This window comes from Elephas maximus, chromosome 4 (assembly GCF_024166365.1).
Source record: "Elephas maximus indicus isolate mEleMax1 chromosome 4, mEleMax1 primary haplotype, whole genome shotgun sequence".
Taxonomy (NCBI): domain Eukaryota; kingdom Metazoa; phylum Chordata; class Mammalia; order Proboscidea; family Elephantidae; genus Elephas; species Elephas maximus.
This window is the reverse complement of record NC_064822.1, coordinates 113,401,113-113,425,987: the sequence shown is the minus strand read 5'-3', so window position 1 is coordinate 113,425,987 and position 24,875 is coordinate 113,401,113. Positions and strand designations below refer to the sequence as shown.

Below are 24,875 nucleotides of genomic sequence, written 5' to 3'. Positions count from 1 at the left end.
GAATTGGAGACAGGTAATATAGTTAACTGTTTATGGAAATATTGCTGAGAAAGTCCACGAGAAATAGTGAAGTAGATGAAATGGTAGGGATAAGAGATGGAATTTTAGAATGGAATAAATTACATGCATGTTCATGAGGGCATGAGAGATGTAAAAGGCGACACAGGAGAAATGGAGGGTATTATGAGAACTTAGTCTTTGTGGGTGGTTGTGGGGCCATTGGACAGTGGAGGAAATCATCTTTGATAAGAACGTAGACAGTACATTCAGAGTATCAAAGAATAAGTTTGGCCTATTTAGTTATGTGCACAGAAATTTATTTGTATATATGGGAATAAAAGCAATAAAATAATTCAAAAAGTAAAAGAAAAAAAAAAAGACAAGGAAGAAATAACAAAAAACAAGCAAACAAACAAACAAACAAAAAAACACAAGTAAGTACAGAGACCATCAAGGAGGAATGAATTTTACTTCTTTCCCCCTGACTGTCTGGAAGCTACCAAAGAGGCCAGTCTGTGCAGTTAGCCCTAAAGCTGTTTGGCTTGTTTATTTCAAGACTTATGGGATAGACAGTATTTTTTTTTTTTTTTTATCTACATTTCAGGCCTCTGGAGTTCTTTGGAAAAGGGATAGCCCAATTTTAATGCAAGGTGGGAGCATTTTGAATTGCACAAAACTCACAAAGCCTGAGTGAGAGCCTCATTTTTGTGTAGATTGAGCAAATGACTCTAATGATGTGTGAATTTTCTAAACTTTTGACAAGTTTGCTTTTATTTCTGTGAGATAAGCCTACTTGCTATGTTTCCCAGTTACTATGTTGTCATTGCTGTTAGGTACCGTCAAGTCGGTTCCAACTCATAGCGACCCTATGCACACCAGAATGAAAGACTGCCCGGTCCTGCGCCATCCTTACTTACACTCGTTGTTATGCTTGAGCTCATTGTTGAAGCCACTGTGTCAATACACCTGGTTGAGGGTCTTCCTCTTTTCCCCTGACCCTGTACTCTGCCAAGCATGATGTCTCTCTCCAGGGACTGATCCCTCCTGACAACATGTCCAACGTATGTAAGATGCAGTCTCGCCATCCTTGCCTCTAAGGAGCATTCTGGCCACACTTCTTCCAAGACAGATTTGTTCATTCTTTTGGCAGTCCGTGGTATATTCAATATTCTTCGCCATCACCACAATTCAAAGGCGTCAACTCTTCTTTGGTCTTCTTTATTCATTGTCCAGCTTTTACATGCATATGATACAATTGAAAATACAATGGCTTGGGTCAGGTGCACCTTAGTCTTCAGGGTGACATCTTTGTTCTTCAACACTTTGAAAAGGTCCTTTGCAGCAGATTTGCCCAACGCAATGAGTCTCTTGATTTCTTGACTGCTGCTTCCATGGCTGTTGACTGTGGATCCAAGTAAAATGAAATCCTTGACAACTTCAATCTTTTCTCCATTTATCATGATGTTGCTCATTGGTCCAGTTGTGAGGATTTTTGTTTTCTTGATGTTGAGGTGCAATCCATACTGAAGGCTGTGGTCTTCGATCTTCATTAGTAAGTGCTTCAAGTCCTCTTCACTTTCAGCAAGCAAGGTTGTGTCATCTGCATAACGCAGGTTGTTAATGAGTCTTCCTCCAATCCTGATGCCCCATTCTTCTTCATATAGTCCAGCTTCTTGGATTAAACCAATCAGTATCCCCTTGTTCTGTCCAAACAACTGCCTCTTGATCTATGTAAAGGTTCCTCATGAGCACAATTAAGTGTTCTGGAATTCCCATTCTTCGCAGTGTTATCCATAGTTTGTTATGATCCTCACAGTTGAATGCCTTTGCATAGTCAATAAAACACAGGTAAACATCCTTCTGGTATTCTCTGCTTTCATCCAGGATCCATCTGACATCAGCAATGATATCCCTGGTTCCACGTCCTGTTCTGAAACTGGCTTGAATTTCCGCCAGTTCCCTGTCGATATACTGCTGCAGCCGTTTTTGAATGATCTTCAGCAGAATTTTGCTTGCGTGTGATATTAATGATATTGTTCTATAATTTCCACATTTGGTTGGATCGCCTTTCTTGGAAATAGGCATAAACATGGATCTCTTCCAGTCAGTTGGCCAGGAAGCTCTCTTCCATAATTTCTTGGCATAGACGAGTGAGCACCTCCAGTGCTGCACCTGTTTGTTGAAACATCTCAAATGATATTCCATCAATTTCTGGAGCCTTGTTTTTCACCAATGCCTTCAGAGCAGCTTGGACTTCTTCCTTCAGTACCATCGGTTCTTGATCATATGCCGCCTCTTAAAATGGTTGAATATTGACTAATTCTTTTTGGTATAATGACTCTGTGTATTCCTCCCATCTTCTTTCGATGCTTCCTGCATCGTTTGATATTTTCTCCATGGAATCCTTCACTATTGCAACTCAAGGCTTGAATTTTTCCTTCAGTTCTTTCAGCTTGAGAAACATTGAGCGTGTTCTTCCCTTTTGGTTTTCCATCTCCAGCTCTTTGCACATGTCATTATAATACTTTACTTTGTCTTCTCGAGAGGCCCTTTCAAATCTTCTGTTCAGTTCTTTTACTTCATGAATTCTTCCTTTTGCTTTAGCTGCTCTACGCTCAAGAGCAAGTTTGAGAGTCTCCTCTGACATCCATCTTGGTCTTTTCTTTCTTTTCTGTCTTTTCAGTGACGTCTTGCTTTCTCCATGGTTGATGTCCTTGATGTCCTTCCACAATTCGTCTGGTCTGCGGTCACTAGCGTTCAATGCGTCAAATGTATTCTTCAGATGGTCTCTAAATTCGGGTGGGATATACTCAAGGTCATATTTTGGCTCTCATGGACTTGTTCTGATTTTCTTCAGTTTCAGCATGAACTTGCATATGAGCAATTGATGGTCTGTTCCACAGTCGGCCCCTGGCCTTGTTCTGACTGATGATATTGAGCTTTTTCATTGTCTCTTTCCACAGATGTAGTCAATTTGATTTCTGTGTGTTCCATCTGGTGAGGTCCATGTGTATAGTTGCCGTTTATGTAGGTGAAAGAAGGTATTTGCAATGAAGAAGTCGTTGGTCTTGCAAAATTCTGTCATTCGATCTCAGGCATTATTTCTAACACCAAGGCCATATTTTCCAACTACTGATCCTTCTTCTTGGTTTCCAACTTTCGCATTCCAATCGCCAGTAATTATCAATGCATCTTGATTGCATGTTCGATCAATTTCAGACTGCAGCAGCTGATAAAAATCTTCTATTTCTTCATCTTTGGCCATAGTGGTTGGTGCATAAATTTGAATAATAGTCGTATTAACTGGTCTTCCCTGTAGGTGTATAGATATTACCCTATCACTGACAGCGTTATACTTCAGGATAGATCTTGAAACGTTCTTTTTGACGATGAATGCAATGCCAATCCTCTTCAAGTTGTCACTCCCAGCATAGTAGTCTATACGATTGTCCAATTCAAAATGGCCAATACCAGTCCATTTCAGCTCACTAATGCCTAGGATATTGATGTTTATGTGTTCCATTTCATTTTTGACGATTTCCAATTTTCCTAGATTCATACTTCGTACATTCCAGGTTCCGATTATTAATGGATGTTTGCAGCTGTTTCGTCTCATTTTGAGTCATGCCACATCAGCAAATGAAGATCCCAAAAGCTTTACTCCATCCACATCATCAAGGTTGACTGTAGTTTGAGGAGGCAGCTCTTTCTCCATCATCTTTTGAGTGCCTTCCAACCTAGGGGGCTCATCTTCCAGCACTATATCAGAAAATGTTCCGCTGCTATTCATAAGGTTTGCACTGGCTAATGCTTTTCAGAAGTAGCCTGCCAGGTCCTTCTTCCTAGTCTGTCTTTGTCTGGAAGCTCAGCTGAAACCTGTCCTCCATGGGTGACCCTGCTGGTAACTGAATACTGGTGGCATAGCTTCCAGCATCACAGCAACACACAAGCCCCCACAGTACAACAAACTGACAGACACGTGGAGGCAGTTACTATGTTCTTGTGAAATGTGCAAAGACCTGGAGATAGAAAATCAAAAGGGAAGAGCACACTCAACATTTCTGAAGCTGAAAGAACTGAAGAAAAAAATTCAAGACTTGAGTTGCAATATTGAAGTATTCTAAGGGGAAAATATTCAATGACTCAGGAAGCATCAAAAGACGATGGAAGGAATACACAGAGTCACTGTACCTAAAAGAGTTTGTTGACATTCAGCTATTTCAGGAGGTAGCATGTGATCAGGAAACTATGGTACTGAAGGAAGGGGTCCAAGCTGCACTGAAGGAATTGGCAAAAAACAAGGCTCCGGGAATTGACAGAATAACAATTGAGATGTTGCGACAAAAGGATGCAGTGCTGGAGGCACTCACTTATCTATGCCAAGAAATTTGGAAGACAGCTACCTGGTCAACTGACTGGGAAGATCTATGTTTGTGCAGCATTTCAAAGAAAGGTGATCCAACAGAATGCTAAAATTATTGAATAATATCATTAATATCACACATAAGTAAAATTTTGCTGAATATCATTCAAAAGTGATTGCAGCAGTACATTGACAGGGAACTGCCAGAAATTCAATCCAGATTCAGAAGAGGGTGTGGAACAAGGGATATCATTGCTGATGTCAGATAGATCCTGGCTGAAAGCAGAGAATACCAGAAAGATGTTTACCTGTGTTTTATTGACTATGCAGAGACATTCCACTCTATGGATCATAACAAATTTTGAATAACATTGCAAAGAATGGGAATTTCAGAACACTTAATTGTGGTCATGAGGAATCTGTGCTTAGACCAAGAAGCAGCCGTTTGAACAGAACAAGGGGATATTGTGTGGTTTAAAGTTAAGAAAGATGTGTATCAGGATTGTATCTTTTCATCCTACTTATTCAATCTGTGTGCCGAACAAATCATCCAAGAAGCTGGACTACATGAAGAAGAACGCGGCATCAGAATTGTAGGAAGACTCACTAACAAACTGTGATATGCAGATGACACAATCTTTCTTGCCGAAAGTGAACAGGACTTGAAGCTTTTACTGATGAAGGTCAAAGACCACAGCCTTCAGTATGGATTACACCTCAACATAAAGAAAACCAAAATTGTCACACCTGGACCAATAAGCAACATCATGATAAATGGAGAAAAGATTGAGCTTGTCAAGGATTTCATTTTACTTGAATCCAGAATCAAGCCCATGGAAGCAGCAGTCAAGAAATCCAAAGATGCATTACATGGGGCAAATCTGCTGTGAAAGACCTTTTGAAAGTGTTAAAAAGCAAAGACGTCACCTTAAGGACTAAAGTGTGCCTGACCCAAGCCATGGTGTTTTGAATTGCCTCATATTAGTGAGAAATCTTGACAATGAATAAGAAAGATGGAAGAAGAGTTGATTCCTTTGAATTATGGTGAAGAGTATTGAATATAGTGTGGACTGCCAGAAGAACAAACAAATCTGCCTTTGAAGAAGTATAGCCAGAATTCTCCTTAGAAGCAAGGATGGCAAGACTTGGTCTCATGTACTTTGGACATGCTATCAGGAGTCATCAGTTCCTGGAGGAGGCCATCATGCTTGGTCAATTAGAGGTCAGTGAAAAAGAGGAAGACCCTCAATGAGATGGATTGACACAGTGGCCACAACAATGGGCTCGAGTATAGCAAGAATTGTGTGGATTGCACAGGACTGGGCCAATGTCCATTCATTCTGTTGTACACAAGGCCACTGTGAGTTGGATCCGACTAGATGGCACACAACAACAACAAGAATGGGTTCTCTTGAGAAGGTACTTATCGTGAGAATAAGCTATTACCAATCTTCATTCAGTCATAGTGGCCATTTTCTCCTTAAGCCATTCATTGTTTCCAGGTATTACTGGCTCCCTTCTTTTCTAGCTTCTGAACAGTAAATAATGTCTTTCCAAGAAGGAATAAAGCATTGCAGTGGTACTTTTCAAGAGACTGGAACTTCTATAAGTTAGTCTTCCCCTGCATTCAATCTTAGGGCCCAATCATTTCTTCCATGCATAGCAGGCAGAATGCACTGCTGTGAGCAGTCTGCAGTAGTCCAGGTTAGCTGTTTCTGCTTCCACGCTGTTAGTACTGCTTTTGCTATAATGAAGAATACACAGTAGTGGCAATTTTTCTGAGATTCAAATCCCTTTAGTTTTATTTATTTTGCCTCTAAGAACCTCTTTTGCAGTAGTGGAGAATGCATTGTTGTGATAATTTTCCTGAGATAAAAAAAATCCCTTGGCTTTATTTATTTGGGTTGTGAGTACTGCTTTTACAGTAAGGAAAAATGTATTGTATCATGCTTTGAGATGTTTCATGAAAAAATAATAAAATGCTGGGAAGAAGGACACTAGAATAAAAAGTATGTACAGTCATTGCTAGGTGTCTTCATGTTTTTACCTCACGTTTGCAAATTTTCAAGAAAAAAAAAGATTTTTTATCATTGACGCATATCAGCAGGATTTATGTCATCTAGGGTCTGCTGGGAAACAGGATTACAGATAACAAAAATTCTGAACTGGTCCTTTAATCAGCAGGACTTCATTAGTGAAACCACATAATATCATCAAAAATACAAAGGAGAAAATAATTGAATCTTGAAAGGGTTATCAGAGAAAACAATTTCAGTTATTTTCTGATTCTCTGAAAATCTTAAAAATACATGACAGGCTATTTTTGTGTAGTGCCTGTCACTGTCATTTTGTTGGTGCTTTCTCCTTAGTTAGAACCAATTTATTTATCAGATTTCCTCAGTAGTAACAGGAGGGGAAGGACAGTACATGTGCACAGGTGCAAAGTAGGTGGGTAAATGTGATGGTGGACATTTGTGGAAGTTCTCTTTTAATTGTTTGCATTTTGAAAAATGAGTGGTACATTTCCCAGGTGTATAATATGAGAAAGGATTCTTCCAGGCCCAGCATATTACACTGCTAAGGCCTAGCATGTGATCTCTTGTGGTTGAAAACAAGGTACCGGGAAGTATTATAACAGGAGAAAAAACTAAACTAAACTAAACCCACTGCCCTTGAGGCGATTCCGACACATAGTGACCTCATAGGGTTTCTGAGGCTGTAAATCTCTATGGAAGCAGACTGCCATGTCATTCTCCCATACAGCCACTGGAGTTTTCGAATCACCGATCTTTCAGTTAGCAGTCAATGATTTTAACCACTGTGTGCCAGATTGCTAAAGTCTTTGAACGCTATGTTAAGGAACTTTAATCTGTCATCAACAAGCAGCCACTGAAGAACTTTTGAGGAATGATAAGAAAAGAGCTCAAATTCTTTTTTGGAAAATGATTATGAAAGGAATATGAATGGTGGATTTAAGAAATAAGAGCCTGGAAGGAGGCAAAAAAACCAATTTGGAGAAACAATCAAAAAGTATGACACTGATTCTCCACATTGAGTATTTGCATCAAGAGCAGTATATTTCTAGTCACTCATTTCTCAAAGTCTGCAAGTCACTTAGACTTCCCTTTTCTCTCATCTCACTTATTAATCAGTCAGTACTGGTGACGTAGTGGTTAAGTACTCTGGCTGCTAAACAAAGGATCGGCAGTTCAGATCTCCAGGCACTTCTTGGAAACTCTATGGGGCAGTTCTACTCTGTCCTATAGGGTTGCTATAAGTCGGCATTGACTCGACGGCACTGGGTTTGGGTTAAATGCCATTATTTCTAAATCTGCCTTAGATAAACAATTTGCCCAGGTAAAAATATTTATCCAAAGAGTTTTGAAGCAAAGCTTCATACATTTGTTTTATCCAGTCCTCTTGCAAGAAATGCTCTGTGTTTACTTTCTCACCTTTCTAAATCTCCTGAGTGAACAGAAGCTTTTGTCTTCTCACAGGACCTGCCAGAACAGAAAGGAGTATTGTGTTTTAGTTATGTGCATCTGGATTCAGATTATTTGGGTTCATATCTCAGTTTTTCCACCTAGTTGTGTGTCCTAGGCTCTGTGCCTTGGTTCTCTTATTTGTGATATGGTAATAATAACTGCATGTTACTATCAATTGATAATGGTGATAATAATAATAGTATACAATTAATAGGATTTTTAACTGATTCTTTTATTACCCTACACGTTACTTAGAATAGTGCCTGGCGCATAGTAAATAATATAAATGCTGTTACTATGTCACTTGACCACAGGGATCTCTTTTCTGTATTGAAAGCACTCATCTCATATGCTTTCAATCTGTGCCACTGTGTAGTACATCAATCTAGGTTGCTTTGTGAAATTTCTTCTATTGTTAACTTTTCATGGCTATATATCTTACATCTTAAATTAGTGCCCTTGGGTGGATGTACTTCTTTGCATTTTCTAAACTACCTATCAGAATACTGGACATAGATTTAATAAATATTTATAAAATTATGAACAAAATATGATTTGAGGCCAGACCATTTCTAGGGCTCTTTAAATCCAAGGAGAAATGATTACTTCAGCAACAGACACATTAGCTTTTAGCAAGTTTTTTAATAGCCAAAGTACAAAAATTTTGTCTCTCTTAAGGGCAGCCACTTTGGGATCAATTGTGCTGAGAAACAATATGATCCCTGGGGGTCCTGATTCTGAAGGGACTAAATGAAGGCTCTTTGTTGCCATCTTGAGGAACAAAAGTTAAATAGATGTTTGAGAGAAGTTGTCCAGAGAGACTGGTGAGGAAGTTACAATGGGGGCATCAAACAGAGGTCATTAGCAGGCTGAGGAGAAGAGCAAGAGAGGTGGAACAATGAGCTTGAATGGCATCATTGCTTTGAGTGAACTGCAAAAGAGACCTTCAAGTTTTATTTTCAATCCACTTTTAAAGTAGCCATAGATTTTTCTCAGCATGGAGGAAATTGTTGTCCTTGAACTTGATTATATTTATTTATTTTTTAGTAGATTGTATTTTCTTAGAACAGTTTTAGATTTACAGAAAAATTGAGAAGATAGTACAGAGTGTTCCTATATTCTCCACACTCAGTTTTTGACATCTTACATTTGTATGATGCATTTGTTACAATTAATGAACCAGTACGTATAAGTATACATTATTATTAAATAAAGTCCATAGCTTATTCAGATTTGCTTAGTGTCCTTTTTCTATTCCAAGGTCCCATCCGAGGATACCACATTACATTTAGTTGTTATGTTTCCTTAGACTCCTCTTGGCTGTGATGATTTCTCAGATTTTCCCTATTTTTGAAGACTTTGACAGTTTTGAGGAGTACTGGCTAGGTATTTTGTAAGATGTTCCACTAATGGAATTTGTCTGATGTTTTTCTCATGATAAGACTGTGGTAATGGAGGAAATACACAGAGGTAAAGTGACATTTTCATCACATTGTATCAAAGATACATAGCAGCAACATAATTTATGAGAATTTACATTGACCTTGATCACCTGGATGAGGTAGTGTTTGTCAGATTTCTCCACTGTAAAGTTACCATTCGCTCCTTTCCATATTGTACTCTTTGGAAGGAAGTCACTATGCACAGCCCACAGAGAAGAGTGCTTCATTATTCAGAACAGAAGTTAGATGATTATCTTTCAGGAACCTGGTACTGTCTAGCTGCACTTGGCCCTCGCATGGTAAATAGGGCTGGCTGGATTTTTTTCTTTCAATCTTCCCAATATACTTAACTTTTTTTTTTTTTTAGCATCATTCAAAGCAAGGAATAAGATTCACAGGCAAAGACTCTGCTTGCTAAGAGCTCACAACTGAGGTAAAGTGATGATCAACCCAACTACTAAGTAAAAACACAAAATAGATAGATGCATGCTTAGATGAACCATCAGAAGAGGAGGTGGAGAACATTTAGTGGAGTTTTGTTGGTGTTTTAGAGATTTTTAAGTGAGGAAACAAGAAAGGCCCACGAGAATAGAGCCCTCTTTGACTATTTTTTTTCTTTCTTTGACTGTTTTTGAAGCATAAAAGAAGCTCGTACTAATCCTATGGCCATGACCTTGTATGAATGATTGGGAATATTATCAAAATAGAAAGTATATTTGACCCACTTGATGATGTTTAATAAACATAATAATAATTATATATGTACTATGAAAGTATAAAACCATACTTTCAAACTTATACAACATGAAAATAATAAAAAGACTGCTTTACCATTTAATAGAAAGAATTGAAATTTCTAGGTCCAAGTTACTTGTATGATGGCTGCCTGTTTTGCATTCTTCTCCCTTTTCTCTAGGCCCATACATTTTTTCACACCATATCTGGCTTTTATCTTTAGTAGCCTATACTAACCAACCAAATGCCCTCAGAATGTCCTTACCAAATTATGAAATTTTTGATTGTTTTGATTAATCCTTCCAACCTCTAACATTCTTAACTCAAATAATAATGGAAATCTGGATAGTCAAAGAACTTAACCAACCAAAGTCTACTTATCCTTTGTCTAAATTCAGGGCGTTGTCTCTGTGAGCATAGGTTTAAATACTATCAATGTCAGTAGAAGACATTCGGCCTTTGTAAAACTTTTTCTTTATCTCTTCTAGTTATATCATATATCAGGATGAACTAGGTGCAAATAATTCTGTGAAAGCCAGTAAAAACATTGTTGTGAATAACTTTGGTTAAAAAAGGAATATAACTATCTTTACTGTCTTTGCAGTGTCTAGGTGGTGCAAATGGTTAACACATTTGGCTGCTAACCAAAAGATTAGGGGTTTAAGTCCATCCAGAGACACCTTAGAAGAAAAACCTGGTGCTCTACTTCTGCAAAAGCAGCCAGTGAAAACCCTAGGGAGCACAGTTCTACTCTGAGCACATGGGGTCGCCATGAGTCGGAATCAATCCAGTAGCAGCTGGTTTTTGTTTTATTCACTGTCTTTGTGATTTACCATTAACTACTTCTATTCAGTCCTGCAAAATGGACATTTTAAAATGAGAAGGAGACCTCTGGAGTGCACAATTTTGTTTTAGATCACTTTTTAAGCTTCAGTAAAGAATCTTTAATTACTCTTGAACAACTGGGGTGTAGATATTGACGTATTCCCAAGAGAGAAATAGTCTCTGGGCTTTTAGAATCCACATCATGAGTAGGTCATATAGCCAGAGATAAAACTTTTTATTTATTTACATTTCCTTTTTATGATACTGGGCATTTTGGGAATCTAGTCTCAGAAGCATGCATTAGTTAAAGAAACCATTCTGAATAAAATAAGTTTTAGAGAAGGAGAACTAAGTAGCTTGATTTTTGGCTTTATGATTATAAAAGGAAAATGTTCAGGAGAAAAGTTAGCTTGATGAATCTACAGAACAGATAGAAACCTTATGTTTGACAAATTCATGAAAGACACTCATGGGTCATTCAGATTTACTTAGCCTCAAAATAGTCTTTTACTTCTTTGTGAGAAATGTAATCCTTTTTATGATGTCTTTGAAAGCTTGTTTCACTTGTTTGTTTCTAAGTGTATAAATGAACGGGTTAAGCAAAGGAGCAACTGAAGTAGTGAGCACCGACACCACCTTATTAATGGCCACTCCTTCCTTTGCTGAAGGTTTGATATAGATGAACATGCAGCTGCCATAGGTGATGGAAACGACAATCATATGGGAAGAACAGATGGAAAAGGCCTTTTTCCTTAGTTGAGCAGAAGGGAATTTTAGGATGGTCTTAATGATGTACGTGTAGGAGAGGACTACACACACTAGGGTAATAATAAGCATCAGCACGGCAAAACTCAAAACAATTCTGTCCATAAATACTGTGTCTGAGCAGGTTATCTGGAGAATAGGAGATGTATCACAAGCAAAATGATCAATTACATTTGAGTCACAGAATTCCAGCTGGAGCCCTATGCCAAGTGGTGGGAGGATGATCAGTAGGCCAGCAACCCAACAGCTGAGAATGAGTGTAGTGCAGACTGTATTGTTCATGATGGTCGTGTATTGCAGGGGTTTGCAGGTGGCCACATAGCGATCATAGGACATGGCTGCCAGAAGAAGAAATTCTGTTACTCCAAAGAGGACAACAAAAAACAGTTGGGTGGCACAAGCATTATAGATAACAGTATTATCTCCAGTTGTCATAGCGTGCAGGAATCTGGGAATACAGACAGAGGTGAATGAGACTTCTAAGAAAGAGAAATTTCGCAGGAAAAAATACATAGCAGTTTTAAGATGGGAATCCAAAAGCGTGAGGGTGATGATTGTTAGGTTCCCTGTAACACTCAACATGTAGGTGAGGAACAAAAATATAAAAAGCAGAACTTGTAGCTTTGGGTCGTTTGTCAATCCCAGAAGCATGAATGTTGTTATTGGCGATGATTTCTCATCACTGACTTTTGCCAAGTCAAGGGCAATTGGACCTGAAAGGAGAAATGCTGTAAGAAGCTAGCATGGAATCTGAATGCAAGATACAAAAAAGCCAGCTCACATACATTTTCTTATTTCACTTGATAATTAATTTGTTAATGTAGCAGTTCCTTTGGTCTCTGACTATACTTAGTCTTCACTTATCAACAAGCCTTTACGTGAAAGTCAGTGGTATGCAAAAATGGTGGAGGACCACAAAATGGAGGGTGACCACATCATTACATAACTGCCCAATTACATAATTATGTAACTGCCCAGTAACACCATTATGTAACTGCCAAACCACTGAGAATCATGGCGCAGCCAAGTTGACACAAATTAACTATCACAGCCAGTGTTACTCTCTCCTCATACTTCTATTTTGGTTACTGCCAGATGTACATCATTCATGCACAAAATAGTCAGACAGTAGATTATTACTATTGTCATAAATGTGAAATGTCAGATAATGAGACAGTTGATAAGTGAGGAGTAGGTGTAAGAGGTTTCTATTGGAAATATTTAAATATGTATCTTACGCTTACACTTCTTTGATCAGAAACCATGTTTATAAGATGTCAAAAAAACAAAACAAAACATGATTGATATGTCTTGAATGCAGTTTTTCAACCGTGTTGCCTTGTTGGGCAGTTTTTATTTGTCCTTATCCTGAGAAAATAATCACAGTTTTGAAGCTTTTTTTTCCCTCCCATTCTCCGTTTTGCTTTTCTCCTCTATATGGCTCCATTTTCAAAACCAAGCAAGATCTGTTAAATAATATTTTATATTGTTCATTTAATCTTGTTATGATTAATTCCAATGGCAGTACATTCATTTAAAAGGGTTAGTTCAGCTCTTTGCATTTCAGATTATCTCTAAGTAAGGAGGGAAAAAGTTTAAAATACAAAGATGTACCTTTGTTTTGCCTTTCTTGTATTTAAACAAATGACAACATTTCTAAGCCAGTGATGGCATTTGCTTGGACCGATGGTTTCTTGAAGGTGTACCTGGAAAATTTTACTAGGACCTGAGAATAAACCCGATTAGTGCTGTCACGGCATTTTGGGCCACGGCCAGAGCCCAGAAGAACGGTCTGTGGTACTTGTCGTCTCTGCCAGCCTGACTGACTCGGGTGGTCTGTTCAGCAGCACTCAGCCTTCGGAATCTGTCTTGGGCACATCTTAGTGGCTTCCCTTTTCAACACTTGCTGCTGCTTCTCTTCTGAAATCACCTCTCCTCATTAGTTTACCAGTCAGCCTTTTAGCTCTGCTGTTCATGTTCTCTGAGTTCTTGATATACGTAACTTGCTCATGCAACATCCAGCAACACACTCTGTCTTATGAGCTGAGTTTTATAAACAAATTTTGAAAAATCCACTTTTTCCTTAGCATTTACCACTGTCACTGTTTCCTACCCGTTTCATGCCTCCCTGCATTCTACTTTTTACATTTTCTCAGGAATCCCATTAGGTGGGGGAGAGGAGGGCTTAGGAAGATATCCTCTCCTTGGTGGCAAAACTTGCCTTCAGTGAGATTCACGTTGTGAACAGCTGCTCCCAAGTAACTGTCCTGTAAAAGAAGATCTAGTAAATGCATTCTCGCTGGGGATGCCATTAGTTAAAAACAACTTAACATATTGGATTATAATGTCTCCTTGTGGTTTGTTAGTGGGAATTGATTGCCAAGTGAGCAATTTTAGGCATACCAGGTTTCTACCACGCAATTCTACCCAATGTGTGTGTTCCCTATTAAGAATAAAAAAGTGGATTAAGTTACCTTACTTCTATTGCTCGAGTGAATGATCAATATTCATTCATTCAGAGAAGTATCTAATGAGCACGTATGATTTGCAGAGCATAATATCAGAGGCTGGAGATCCAAGCATGAACAAGTTGTTTGCTTAAGGAGCTTTCTCAGGCTTCTAGCGAGAGACAATACTTCATTTTAGTGCATGCTCAGTGACATCGTAAGATGAGAAAACAGTGAAAATGCAACTTTGGATTAGGGCAATAAGTACTCCATGCTTTTTTCTTGACAATCACTTTTAGTTATACTGGTAACTATTCATATTTTACTATCTTCCCTCAGTTTCTCTAGGCTCTTTTTTGCCTAGTAAAGTTGGCAGTGTCAGCTGTTACCATAAACTGAGTTAGCAAGGTGGATTGCTCAGGGTTCATAGACATGGTTATAGACCTGGAAACCCACCTCAGCTCATGAAATGGTTCACTGGAGAGGTGGCATCTTAGGGAGTACTTGCCAGAGTAAGACTGTGATAGGCCAAACTGAGCGATCTGTCAGGCTTATTTCTGCACAGTAAATTCTGCCTGCCCGCCCGCCCGCCCGTCTGCCTGCCTCCTTTTAATTCTAGAGCACCTTCTGTCTTTGTAGTGGCCATTAGCATTCTCACTCCAGCCTTCCCTCTCCTAGGAAGTTCCTGGGCTTAAATATTATTATCTGCTTCCTCTAATCAAAACTCTTATTCTTTTATCATGATAGAAAACATCTGTGAACTCATTCACTTTAGTATTTGAATGGTTGCTAAATTAAAGTGTTAAATGCCTAAGAGTAACCTGGTAATCTTCATGGGATTTGTGTTTTAATCCCTGAAATTTATTAAATCAACACTACTGCTAATAATGTAGTTAAGTCTGTGATATCAGAACCTCTAGATATAAGACTGCTTCCTTCGGGCTTTTTTCTACCGGCAAGCTTTCTGCTCTCTCTTACATTGGAAAAGTTTTTCAGGGAGCCTGAGAATTATTTGTGTATTTATTTTTTAGTTTGAATCCATTTTAACAATTTTATGAAATAATTTTTACTACCTTTCTCCCATAAGTAGTGTTTTCAATTAACGTAAACGAGCAGTCCTTGATGACTTAACCTATGCAAGGCTACCAGCTGTCGCTGCCACTTTCGGGACTACCAGAATGATTGAGGTTCAGGTTTCCTTCTTCACAGACCTCTTATTTAGTAAATTCTTTTATGTATTTCAGGCGCTTTGACCTTGCTTATGTTTGAGCCAAATGTCATTCAGTCTGCATTTGGTATAGAGGATTCCCATGGACTGAGGTAGTTCAGGTTTCAGTAGTATCTGAATGTTCCCAACTCCTTTACCTACTAAAAAGTGGCAAAATGATTCAGATAACAGATAGATAATAAGGCCAGGTAACCTGTAGGATAACTTCTAATTCTGATGCTATATTTCTATGACACTAGAGGATATTAGGTGCCCCAGTGGTGCAGTGGTTAAGTGTTTGGCTGCTAACCAAAAAGTCAGCAGTTCGAATCCATCAGCCATTCTACTCTGTCCTACAGGGTCTCTATAAGTCAGAATAGACGTGATAGCAATGGGTTTGGTTTTGGTTTTTTAAAGGATATTATTTGGAAGATGAGTCTTTTCCACTGCCCTTCCTATTTTGTCCCTTAAGTAATATTAGTCTCCTCAGCTGATATTATGGTTGGTCCTTTCAAAGGACAAAATGATTATGACAGGAAAATTTGAATTTCAAGTTCATTCAGAATAACAGCTTATAAGAAATAACTGTTGACTCCCTTTCTGTGGTATTGGTTAGAATTAACTGAATTCCAAATTTTAAACTGATCTGTACTCAGCCTCTGCCTATGTTTAAAGAACATGAAAAAATGTGTCACGACAATTGCATACTTACTTTTCTGACTGTACTTCATCAGAGGTCCTTGATGAAACCACAACTTGAAGGGCAGCATGCTGGTGAGGAGGTTAGTATGTGCTCTTTCTCCATCTATCTCCACCCCCTGCTTCACCCTGTCCCCAAGCTGGTACACACACACACACACACACACACACACACAAGCCTTCTTACAAGCGAGTTTTACAACAGACAGTTTTCACCTAGATTTTCATTGCTCCTAACATATTGAGTCCAGTGTCAGCCTACTCTTCCCTCGCCAAGTCTAAAGTAGCATGTGATCCTAGATTTCCCAGGATTCTTTTAGGAAGAGAAGAAAAGAACAATACAGAGAAAAAGGAACTCCTCTCCCTGGCTTTGGCAGAGGGGTGCATCTGATCTTCTTGGCAGGGAGGCAGTATGACCTGCAAGTTCTATAAGAGCAGCATTTCTTTTTTATGTTTAGCTTGTGACCCTTGCACAGAGAACATCTGAATGAACAACAAAATAGTCCTCAGTGACCTAGTTTCGAAAGTTACTAATGAATTGGCAGTGGAATCGACAATGCAAACACAGGTAGCAGTGGGAACAGTGTCCTCAGAGATGTTGAGGGTTTGATGTCATGTGAATTCCATTTAGTCTTTTTTGTTGAATTATTGTATTTCTCCTAGGTTTGGATGTTTTGCTTGGCACTTAATATGTATTATCTACCTCTGATATAAATCTCATAGAAGTAAAAAAAAATTACCTTAATTTTACTGAAGAGGAAACTGAGGTGCAGAGAAGTGACCAGTCAGATGTCACATGGTGGTGTTCTAGGTTTTGAACAAAAGTTGATCTGAATACGAAGATCCTGCATCATCCTCCTCAGCACACGGGCTCCTTTTCCCAGTATTGAAGAGCACTACCGGTATTTACATTCAAGACTTGATGTTCATCTAGTGCAACCTGGCCCAAGTTTTCATCCTTTCCTCTCCCAGTTATCCCGTTTTCAAGCGGGCTGTGAAACTGCTTCTGGTATTTGAAGCAATAGAGAGTTTTGCATTCCAATTACTGGAAAAAATGTTGCCTGATCCCAGGACATGTTTCATGTTTTTGTAAGGGTTATTACTTCCCAGTAAGCTTAAATCAAATATTTTCTTTGACACTCTCTGCTGTCCTTTCTGTGAACACTCCCCCTCCTGCTACTCATGTTGATCCTGCTCTTAAATGATGATGCTGGATCCCACAGAGCTGTTCCTGCTGCCCTCACTGAACCAGGTGTCTTAACTTTCTTTTTCTTTAAAATGTATTTTATTTTTCACAGCAGTTTTAAGTTTTCAGAAAAATTGTGAAGAAAGCACAAAGAGTTCTATGTCCTTTCTACCCCCTACACACAGTTTCTTCTATTATTAACATCTCCTATTTGTTGGTACATTCCTTACAACTGATGAAACAATAACTGCCTAATCGGTTGCTGTTAAGTCATTTTGAAGTTATGGTGAACCCACATGTAAAGAGTAAAACTTTGCTTCATAGGGTTTTCATGGCTGTGACCATTTGGAAGCAAATCATCAGGCCTTTCTTCCAAGGAGCCTCTGGGCAGATTCGAACAGCCAACTTTTTAGCTAGTAGCCCTGTGTTTAACCATTTGCATCATCCAGCTACTCTGAAGAACGCTGTTGTTAGGTGCCGTCGAGTCGGTTCTGACTCATAGTGACCTTATGCACAACAGAACGAAACACTGCCTGGTCCTGCGCCATCCTCACAATCTTTGCTCTGCTTGAGCTTATTGTTGAAGCCACTGTGTCAATCCATATGGTTGAGGGTCTTCCTCTTTTCCGCTGACCCTGTACTCTACCAAGCATAATGTCCTTCTCCAGGGACTGATTCCTCCTGACAACATATCCAAAGTATGTAAGATGCAGTCTCGCCATCCTTGCCTCTAAGGAGCATTCTGGCCGCACTTCTTCCAAGACGGATTTGTTCGTTCTTTTGGCAGTCCATGGTATATTCAATATTCTTCGCCAACACCACAATTCAAAGGCGTCAACTCTTCTTTGGTCTTCTTTATTCATTGTCCAGCTTTCACATGCATAGGATACAACTGAAAATACCATGGCTTGGGTCAGGTGCACCTTAGTCTTCAGGGTGACATCTTTGCTCTTCAACACTTTGAAGAGGTCCTTTGTGGCAGATTTGCCCAATGCAATGCGTCTTTTGATTTCTTGACTGCTGCTTCCATGGCTGTTGATTGTCGATCCAAGTAAAATGAAATCCTTGACAATTTCAATCTTTTCTCCATTTATCATGATGCTGCTTATTGGTCCAGTTGTGAGGATTTTTGTTTTCTTTATGTTGAGGTTCAATCCATACTGAAGGCTGTGGTCTTCGATCTTCATTAGTAAGTGCTTCAAGTCCTCTTCACTTTCAGCAAGCAAGGTTGTGTCATCTGCATAACATAGATTGTTAATGAGTCTTCCTTCAATCCTGATGCCCCGCTCTTCTTCATATAGTCCAGCTTCTCGGATTGGTTGTTCAGCATACAGATTAAATAGGTATGGTAAAAGAATACAACCCTGATGCACACCTATCCTGACTTTAAACCAATCAGTATCCCCTTGTTCTGTCCGAACAACTGCCTCTTGATCTATGTAAAGGTTCCTCATGAGCACAATTAAGTGTTTTGGGATTCCCATTCTTTGCAGTGTTATCCACGGTTTGTTATGATTCACACAGTTGAATGCCTTTCCATAGTCAATAAAACAGAGGTAAACATCCTTCTGGTATTCTCTGCTTTCAGTCAGGATCGCTATTAATAGTTTATTATTAACTAAAATCCACAGCTTATGTTAAGGTTCACTCTTTGCATTGTACAGTCCTGTGGTTTTTCACAAATGTAGTATGTCATTTGTCCACCATTACAGTGTCAAAAAGAATTGTTTCATTGCCCTAAAAATCACCTGTGTTGTATCTGTTTGTCCCTCTTCCTGAATCCCTGACAATCACTGATCTTTTCACTATAGTTTTGGCTTTTCTAGAATGTCTGTAGTGTGATAGATTGCTTTTGTGTGGCCTTTCTCACCATGGTCTTGTAAATCCCACCCAAGTGATTGGATGGGACTGAGAGATAGGGTAATTGTACCTCACCAAAGGGATTGGTTAGTTTCACCATCCTTTTGAGATCAAAATGAATAATCCCAGAGGTGGATGATCCTACCACCAGCAAGGAAGAAGAGCCAGCTTATCCTTGGGATCCAGGATCCCTATTCTGAGAAGCTCCTGGAGGCAGGAGACCCAGAGAGACCAAGCTGTAACTCTGAAGATGGTGACAAAAGGTTGTAGGAGAGAATTGGCAGCAGGGCTTCCGGGCCCACAGAGAGAGAAAGCCGAATGCCTTTGAGCAGACGCTGAGCACCAGGGAAAGGAGTGCCTGCGAGCACAGCTGGGAAGAGGCTGTCCTGATTGAAGAATTGTATCCTGAGTATTTCTGAACCTGAATTGTAACCGGTTACTTCCCTAATAAACCCCATAATCGTGAATATTGTCTGTGAGTTCTGTGGCCATTGCAATGAATTACTGAACCCAGCAGAGAAGTAGAGTGTGCTGTGTGAGGGATGGTTGGTGTCAGAATTGGTAAAGATGATGAAGCGAGGAGGTGTGTCTGACCTCCACCTCATAGGCATGTACTGCTGAAGTTTTCAGCTTCATTTGTGTGTATCCAAATGTTTCCTTTACCTCTGAATCCTATTCTTTCCCAAGCAGTTCCCCTCCCATTGCATAAAAGACCTGTCTGGGTTTCACGTTTAAGTCATGCTGAAACTGCAATCCTTTAAAGGATTTCTTTACAGCTGCTGCAAATGATTACTGATATCCACCAAGGCTTTAAAATCCTTGCTTTCAGTTTACCCTTTTCTTTGAGCATACTCAAGGCCATTCATACAGCCATCTATCTCATAATTATTTTGATCACTATTATTGTTGTAGAGGCATACATTAACCTATAAATACTGCTTTAGCTGTACTCCACAAATTTTGATATTTATCTTCTGGTTTTTGGTGTTTTCCAGAAATCTTTATGTTACTGATTTCAAACTTAATTTCATTTGGTCCGATGACATACTTTGTGTAATTTGAATCCTTTTAAATTTATCGAGCCTCCTTTTATAGCCTTGAATATTATCTATCTTAGTAAATAGTCATTGAAAACTTTAGAAAAATTCTTTATATGTTGTTGAAATAAATGTCATTTTGATCATATATGTAGGTAGTGTTGTTCAAGTCTTTTGTATACTTAGTGAATTTCTGGGCACTGGTTTAATCAAAAAGAAGTCCTGGTGGTACAGTGGTTAAGTGCTCGGTTCTAATCAAAAGGCTGGCATTTGGAACCCACAAGCTACTTCACTGGAGAAAGATGTGACAGTCTGCTTCCATAAAGATTATAGCCTTGGAAACCCTATGGGGCAGTTCTACTATGCCCTATAGGGTCACTGTGAGTTGGAACTCACTCAACACCAATGGGTGTGTTTGTTTGTTTTTGATTCAATCAATTATTGAGACAGGATTGTTGAAATTTTCGCCTACAGTTTTGGATTTTTTCTCTTTGCAGCTTTATCAGTTTTTGCTTCACATATTTTGAAGCTCTGTTTTTATACACATAAGCATTTAGGTTATTTATGCCCTCTTGAAGAATCAACCTCTTTTTCAGTAAGAAATGACACTCTTTAAAAAAAAATTTTTTTTATTCTTGTTGCTGTTGAGAATATACACGTCAAATCGACAGTTTCTACATGTATGATTCAGTGACATCGATTACATTCTTCAAGTTGTACAACCATTCTCGCCCTTCTTTTCTGAGTTGTTTCTCCCCCATTAGCATTAACTCACGGTCCCCTAAATTCCCATCTCATTATTTGAGTTGGTGTTGTAAATCTTTATCCTGTTAATATTTATTGCTCTGAATCTGTTTTGTCTGAGGTTAATTTGGCCATTCAAATTTTAAAAAATAATTATAATTATATATTTTTCATTCTTTTACTTTTATCCTGTTTCTGTGTTTGTATTTAAAGTTGCTTTCTCATGGGTAGAAAAGACTTACCTGTTTTTTTTTTTTTCCTCAATCTAATAATCTTTACCGTTTATGTGAGGTGTGGAGATCACTTACATTAGAAGTGATTATTGATATGGTTGGGTTTGAATCTACTGTCTTACTATTAGTTTTCTGTTACTCCCATTTGTTCTTGGTTTCCTTTTTCTTCTTTCTTTTTGGTTAATTCCATTTATTCCCTTTGTTGGCTTATTAACTATAACCCAGTGTTATGTTATATTTGTGTTTCTTTGGATTTACAGTCTACATATTAAACTTATCACAGTCTACCTTCAGCTAATGATGGGCCACTTTATATATAGTCAGAAAACTTGCAAATTTGACTTCTCTCTCTTCTCTCCTGGCCTTTGTGCGATTATTTTCATACACTTAACTTCTGTATATGTTATAAAACTCACAACATTTTATGTATTTGTGTGTGTGTGTGCGTAGGATTTAAACTCTCAATTATCATTTTAGATAATTTAAATATTAAGAAAATAATTCTCTTATATTTATTCAAGTTGTTACCTTTTCTGATGTTCATTCCTGTGGTACGTGCATATGACTATCCGGTTGCAATTTATGTCTGAAGGACTTTCTTTAATTTAACATTTTTTGTAGAGTGTATTTACTGGTGATGAGTTATTTTAGCTTTTTCTATTTTTGCAAAGTCTTTATTTCACCTTGAATTTTGAAAACCTTTTTTGCTGGATATAGAATTCTAAGCTGCTGTTCCTCCCTCTACCCATACTTTAAAGATGGTGCTCTGTAGTCTTCTGACTTGCATTTTTCTGTCAGGAAGTATGCTGCTGTTCTTTTTATATAATAGGTTTTAAGTAACTTTATCATTCTATGCCTTTTTTGTGTGCTTAGGGTTTGTTGAGCTTTTCTGATCAGTAGATGTATTTTTCCACTGAATTTAAAATACTTTCACTCATTTCTTCAATTATTTTTTCTGTTCCTCCTGTCTTTCTTCTTTTAGGGGACCCCAATTATGCAATATATTGGGCTACTTGAATTTGTCTCACGGTTCCATAACATTCTGTTCATTATTTCTTTTTTCAATTTTTCTCGTGTGTTTCATTTTGGAGAGTTTCTATTGCTATTTCTCCCATTTCACTAATTTTTATTTCTGTAGCATCTTACTGATGTTAAACTCATCCAGTGTTTCTTTCTTTTATTTTTTTCCTCAGACAGTTTAGTTTTCATTTCTAGAAGGTTAGTTTGGATGTTTTTAACAGTTTCCATGTTTTTACTTAACTTGCTTAACAGTTCTTTTAGCTTCTTCAACATATGGACTACAGTTATAATTACTATTTTAATGTCCTTCCTTTTAATTATATCACCTGTCATTTTGGGGTCTGTTTGTATTGATTGATCGCCTCATTATAGGTTGTACTTTTCTACTTCCTTGCATATTTGATAATTTTTTTACTACATATTACACATTATGTATTTTACCTTTTCAAAGTCTGGGTGTATTCCTGTAAAGATTCTTTAGCTTTGTCATTTAAGTCACTTGGAATTTTTGGTCCTTTCAGGTTTTGTGTTCGTCTGTGTTGGACTGGACCAGAGCAGTGCTTTTTCTAATGTTATCTGCCCCCCACCCCAATATCAAGGTAAAACCCTTCTGAATATTCTATCCAATACCACATAAATTAGGAGGTTTTTCCATTATGTTTGAGTATGAACAGGGACTGTTTCCATTCCAGTGTGAGCTCAGAATGTTGTTCTTTGTAGTTCTTTTGGGTGGTTTTCTCTTCAACCAGATGTAATTTTCTTCCACACATAAGCTAATCAGAACTAATGAGGGTCACTCTAGATTACCAGATCTCTCTCTCTCTCTAATTCTCTGACTTCTCAGTACGCTTTTTTGTGACCTCCCGTCTCCTTTACCTTCCCTGGACTCCCACTTCCATCTCAACTCTAGTTGTTGAGAATGGTGAGGTCAACATGGGTTCCTGATCCCTGCAGAATTGTTCCTCAGGGATCACTGTCCTTCATTTCCTGATGCCTAATATCTGGAAAACTATGATTTCATATATTTGGTTTGGATTTTTAGTGGTTAAAGCTATAATGGCATGTACAGTCCTTGTTATCCCATCTCACTTTGTGCCATTCTCTTTTTATCCCATTTTTCCTGATATCAAAACATCTTCTAAAGCTCTTCACTTTTGAAAATCATTGCAATAACTTGCTGCTCTGCTTATTTTAAATATTTCTGTAACTATTTCATTTCTTTGGTTACTTATGATTTATCTTCAAATATTGTCTCCTTTTACAATTATTTTTGATATAGTTTAAAAAAATTCATGTCCATTTTAAAGGTATTATAAGAATTATGATGATTTTTACACCCAAATGATCTTTAGAGTTATCCAGGTAGGTATTTGGCAGCAGCAAAGGCTTGCTTCCCCACCTTTTGAGATAAGGAATAGTCTTTGCTACCTGGAAGTGATGTTTGGAATTGGGTGTTGGTTGCAAGAATATCAAGGAAGGCCTGCAGAAAGAAATGACATAAGATCCACAAGCTTGCAATCTAGCTTAGATATCCCTTAAGCACACATTAAATTTAAATCGTTAGAGATGGCCACAATACATTGCAGCTCCTCTCATAAAAGGTAGAGGGTGGAGTTGATTTTGATACATCTTGAATGTGTGCTGCTTTTAAGAATTGCTTTTACCAAGTAGCTGCTGACGTGAATTATTTTAGTGGAAATAAGGAATATGAGAACTGTGACATGGTTGTTTGTTTCTAAGTGAGCTGGAGAACTTGGAGAAGAAAAAATGATTGGCTCAGGATATTAAATTCTCAGCTCCAAGTAAGAGAAACGAATCAGAAAACCATGAGCTCCTTGAAAGAAACCCTTATCTCCTGTGGTTGCAGGTTTGAAACTGTTAGAAACCAACCTAGGTGTAATTTTGTGAATGAGTTAGTTTCAATACAAACTGAATTCACAACCTCCAGGGTGACTTATCTTAAAGTTATAACACTGATTGAGAATTAATGAGATCCAGAAATTGGGAGGGCACATACTGGTATATTCCTCTGAAGCTCCATATTCTGACCATCTCTCTTTGCCAGAAAAGCAGGCATTTATATCCTGCCTCAAGAGTTTATCTCCTTTTGCCTGAAAAAACTGCAATGACCTCTTTTGAGGTAGTTTTTTTTTTTTTTTGCAGGAGAATACTGGATTTGTGTAAGACTCATTCCCACTTTATCGTATTGCTTAGAGCCCCATAACCAGACTCATGTCCCAACATATTCCAGAGCACTGAGTACACAGGGCAACCTGGGAGGAGATACCATAATACTCCAACAGAATTTCCAAGATTTCAATAATTTATATCAACAGAAACTCGAGAAATATCTGTGTGAATGGATTATAAACTATTTGGATCAGGAAAGATGAAAATTAATAGTGGATTGGGCTGAATTTACTGATATGAATGCTATACTCAGGGAATCTGTATTTCAACGAGTTATCTCAAATGTGAGGGAGTGGCTCTACTTGGACCCAAATGTGCCCTACACTGAATGAAATTGAGATTCCAGAACTTCCTTGTTATGCTGTAGAGGAAAGCATCCATGGATTTAGGGCGATTGGGATATCTGAGTGGATTTATTATGTAAAACCTACTTACCTACTCTCTAACTATAGTCCCAGGAGAGTCCGGAGGACATTCCCTTCAACAGCCTTTGAAAAACAACTTGTTAAAGGAGGCCCTGGCCTTTTGAAGTGCTCTTTGGCTATTCTATGAAGTCCAGGATAAAAATGGGAAATGATGCTATTAAAAGGGCTACCTGATTTCAGTGGGATAAAAGGGTCATGTAGTACAGGGGCCA

General features: G+C 38.3%; 1 protein-coding gene across 1 annotated transcript; it reads right to left on the bottom strand.

Annotated features, from left to right (window-relative positions):
* Window positions 1-11,357: 11,357 nt before the first annotated feature.
* LOC126076397 (olfactory receptor 6C2-like) lies at window positions 11,358-13,909 on the bottom strand. The gene is made up of 2 exons (XM_049884929.1): window positions 13,837-13,909; window positions 11,358-12,328 (listed from the first exon to the last, which is right to left on the bottom strand). Exons 1-2 carry the CDS (start codon window positions 13,907-13,909, stop codon window positions 11,358-11,360), a joined length of 1,044 nt encoding a protein of 347 aa, XP_049740886.1.
* Window positions 13,910-24,875: the final 10,966 nt, after the last annotated feature.

Excerpts from the sequence above, each read along its gene's own strand:
- LOC126076397 (XM_049884929.1), bottom strand. The coding sequence starts at position 13,909 with ATGCATTTACTAGATCTTCTTTTACAGGACAGTTACTTGGGAGCAGCT. Across the intron at positions 12,329-13,836 it reads CAACGTGAATCTCACTGAAG|GTCCAATTGCCCTTGACTTG; the intron begins GCAAGTTTTGCC and ends TTCTCCTTTCAG.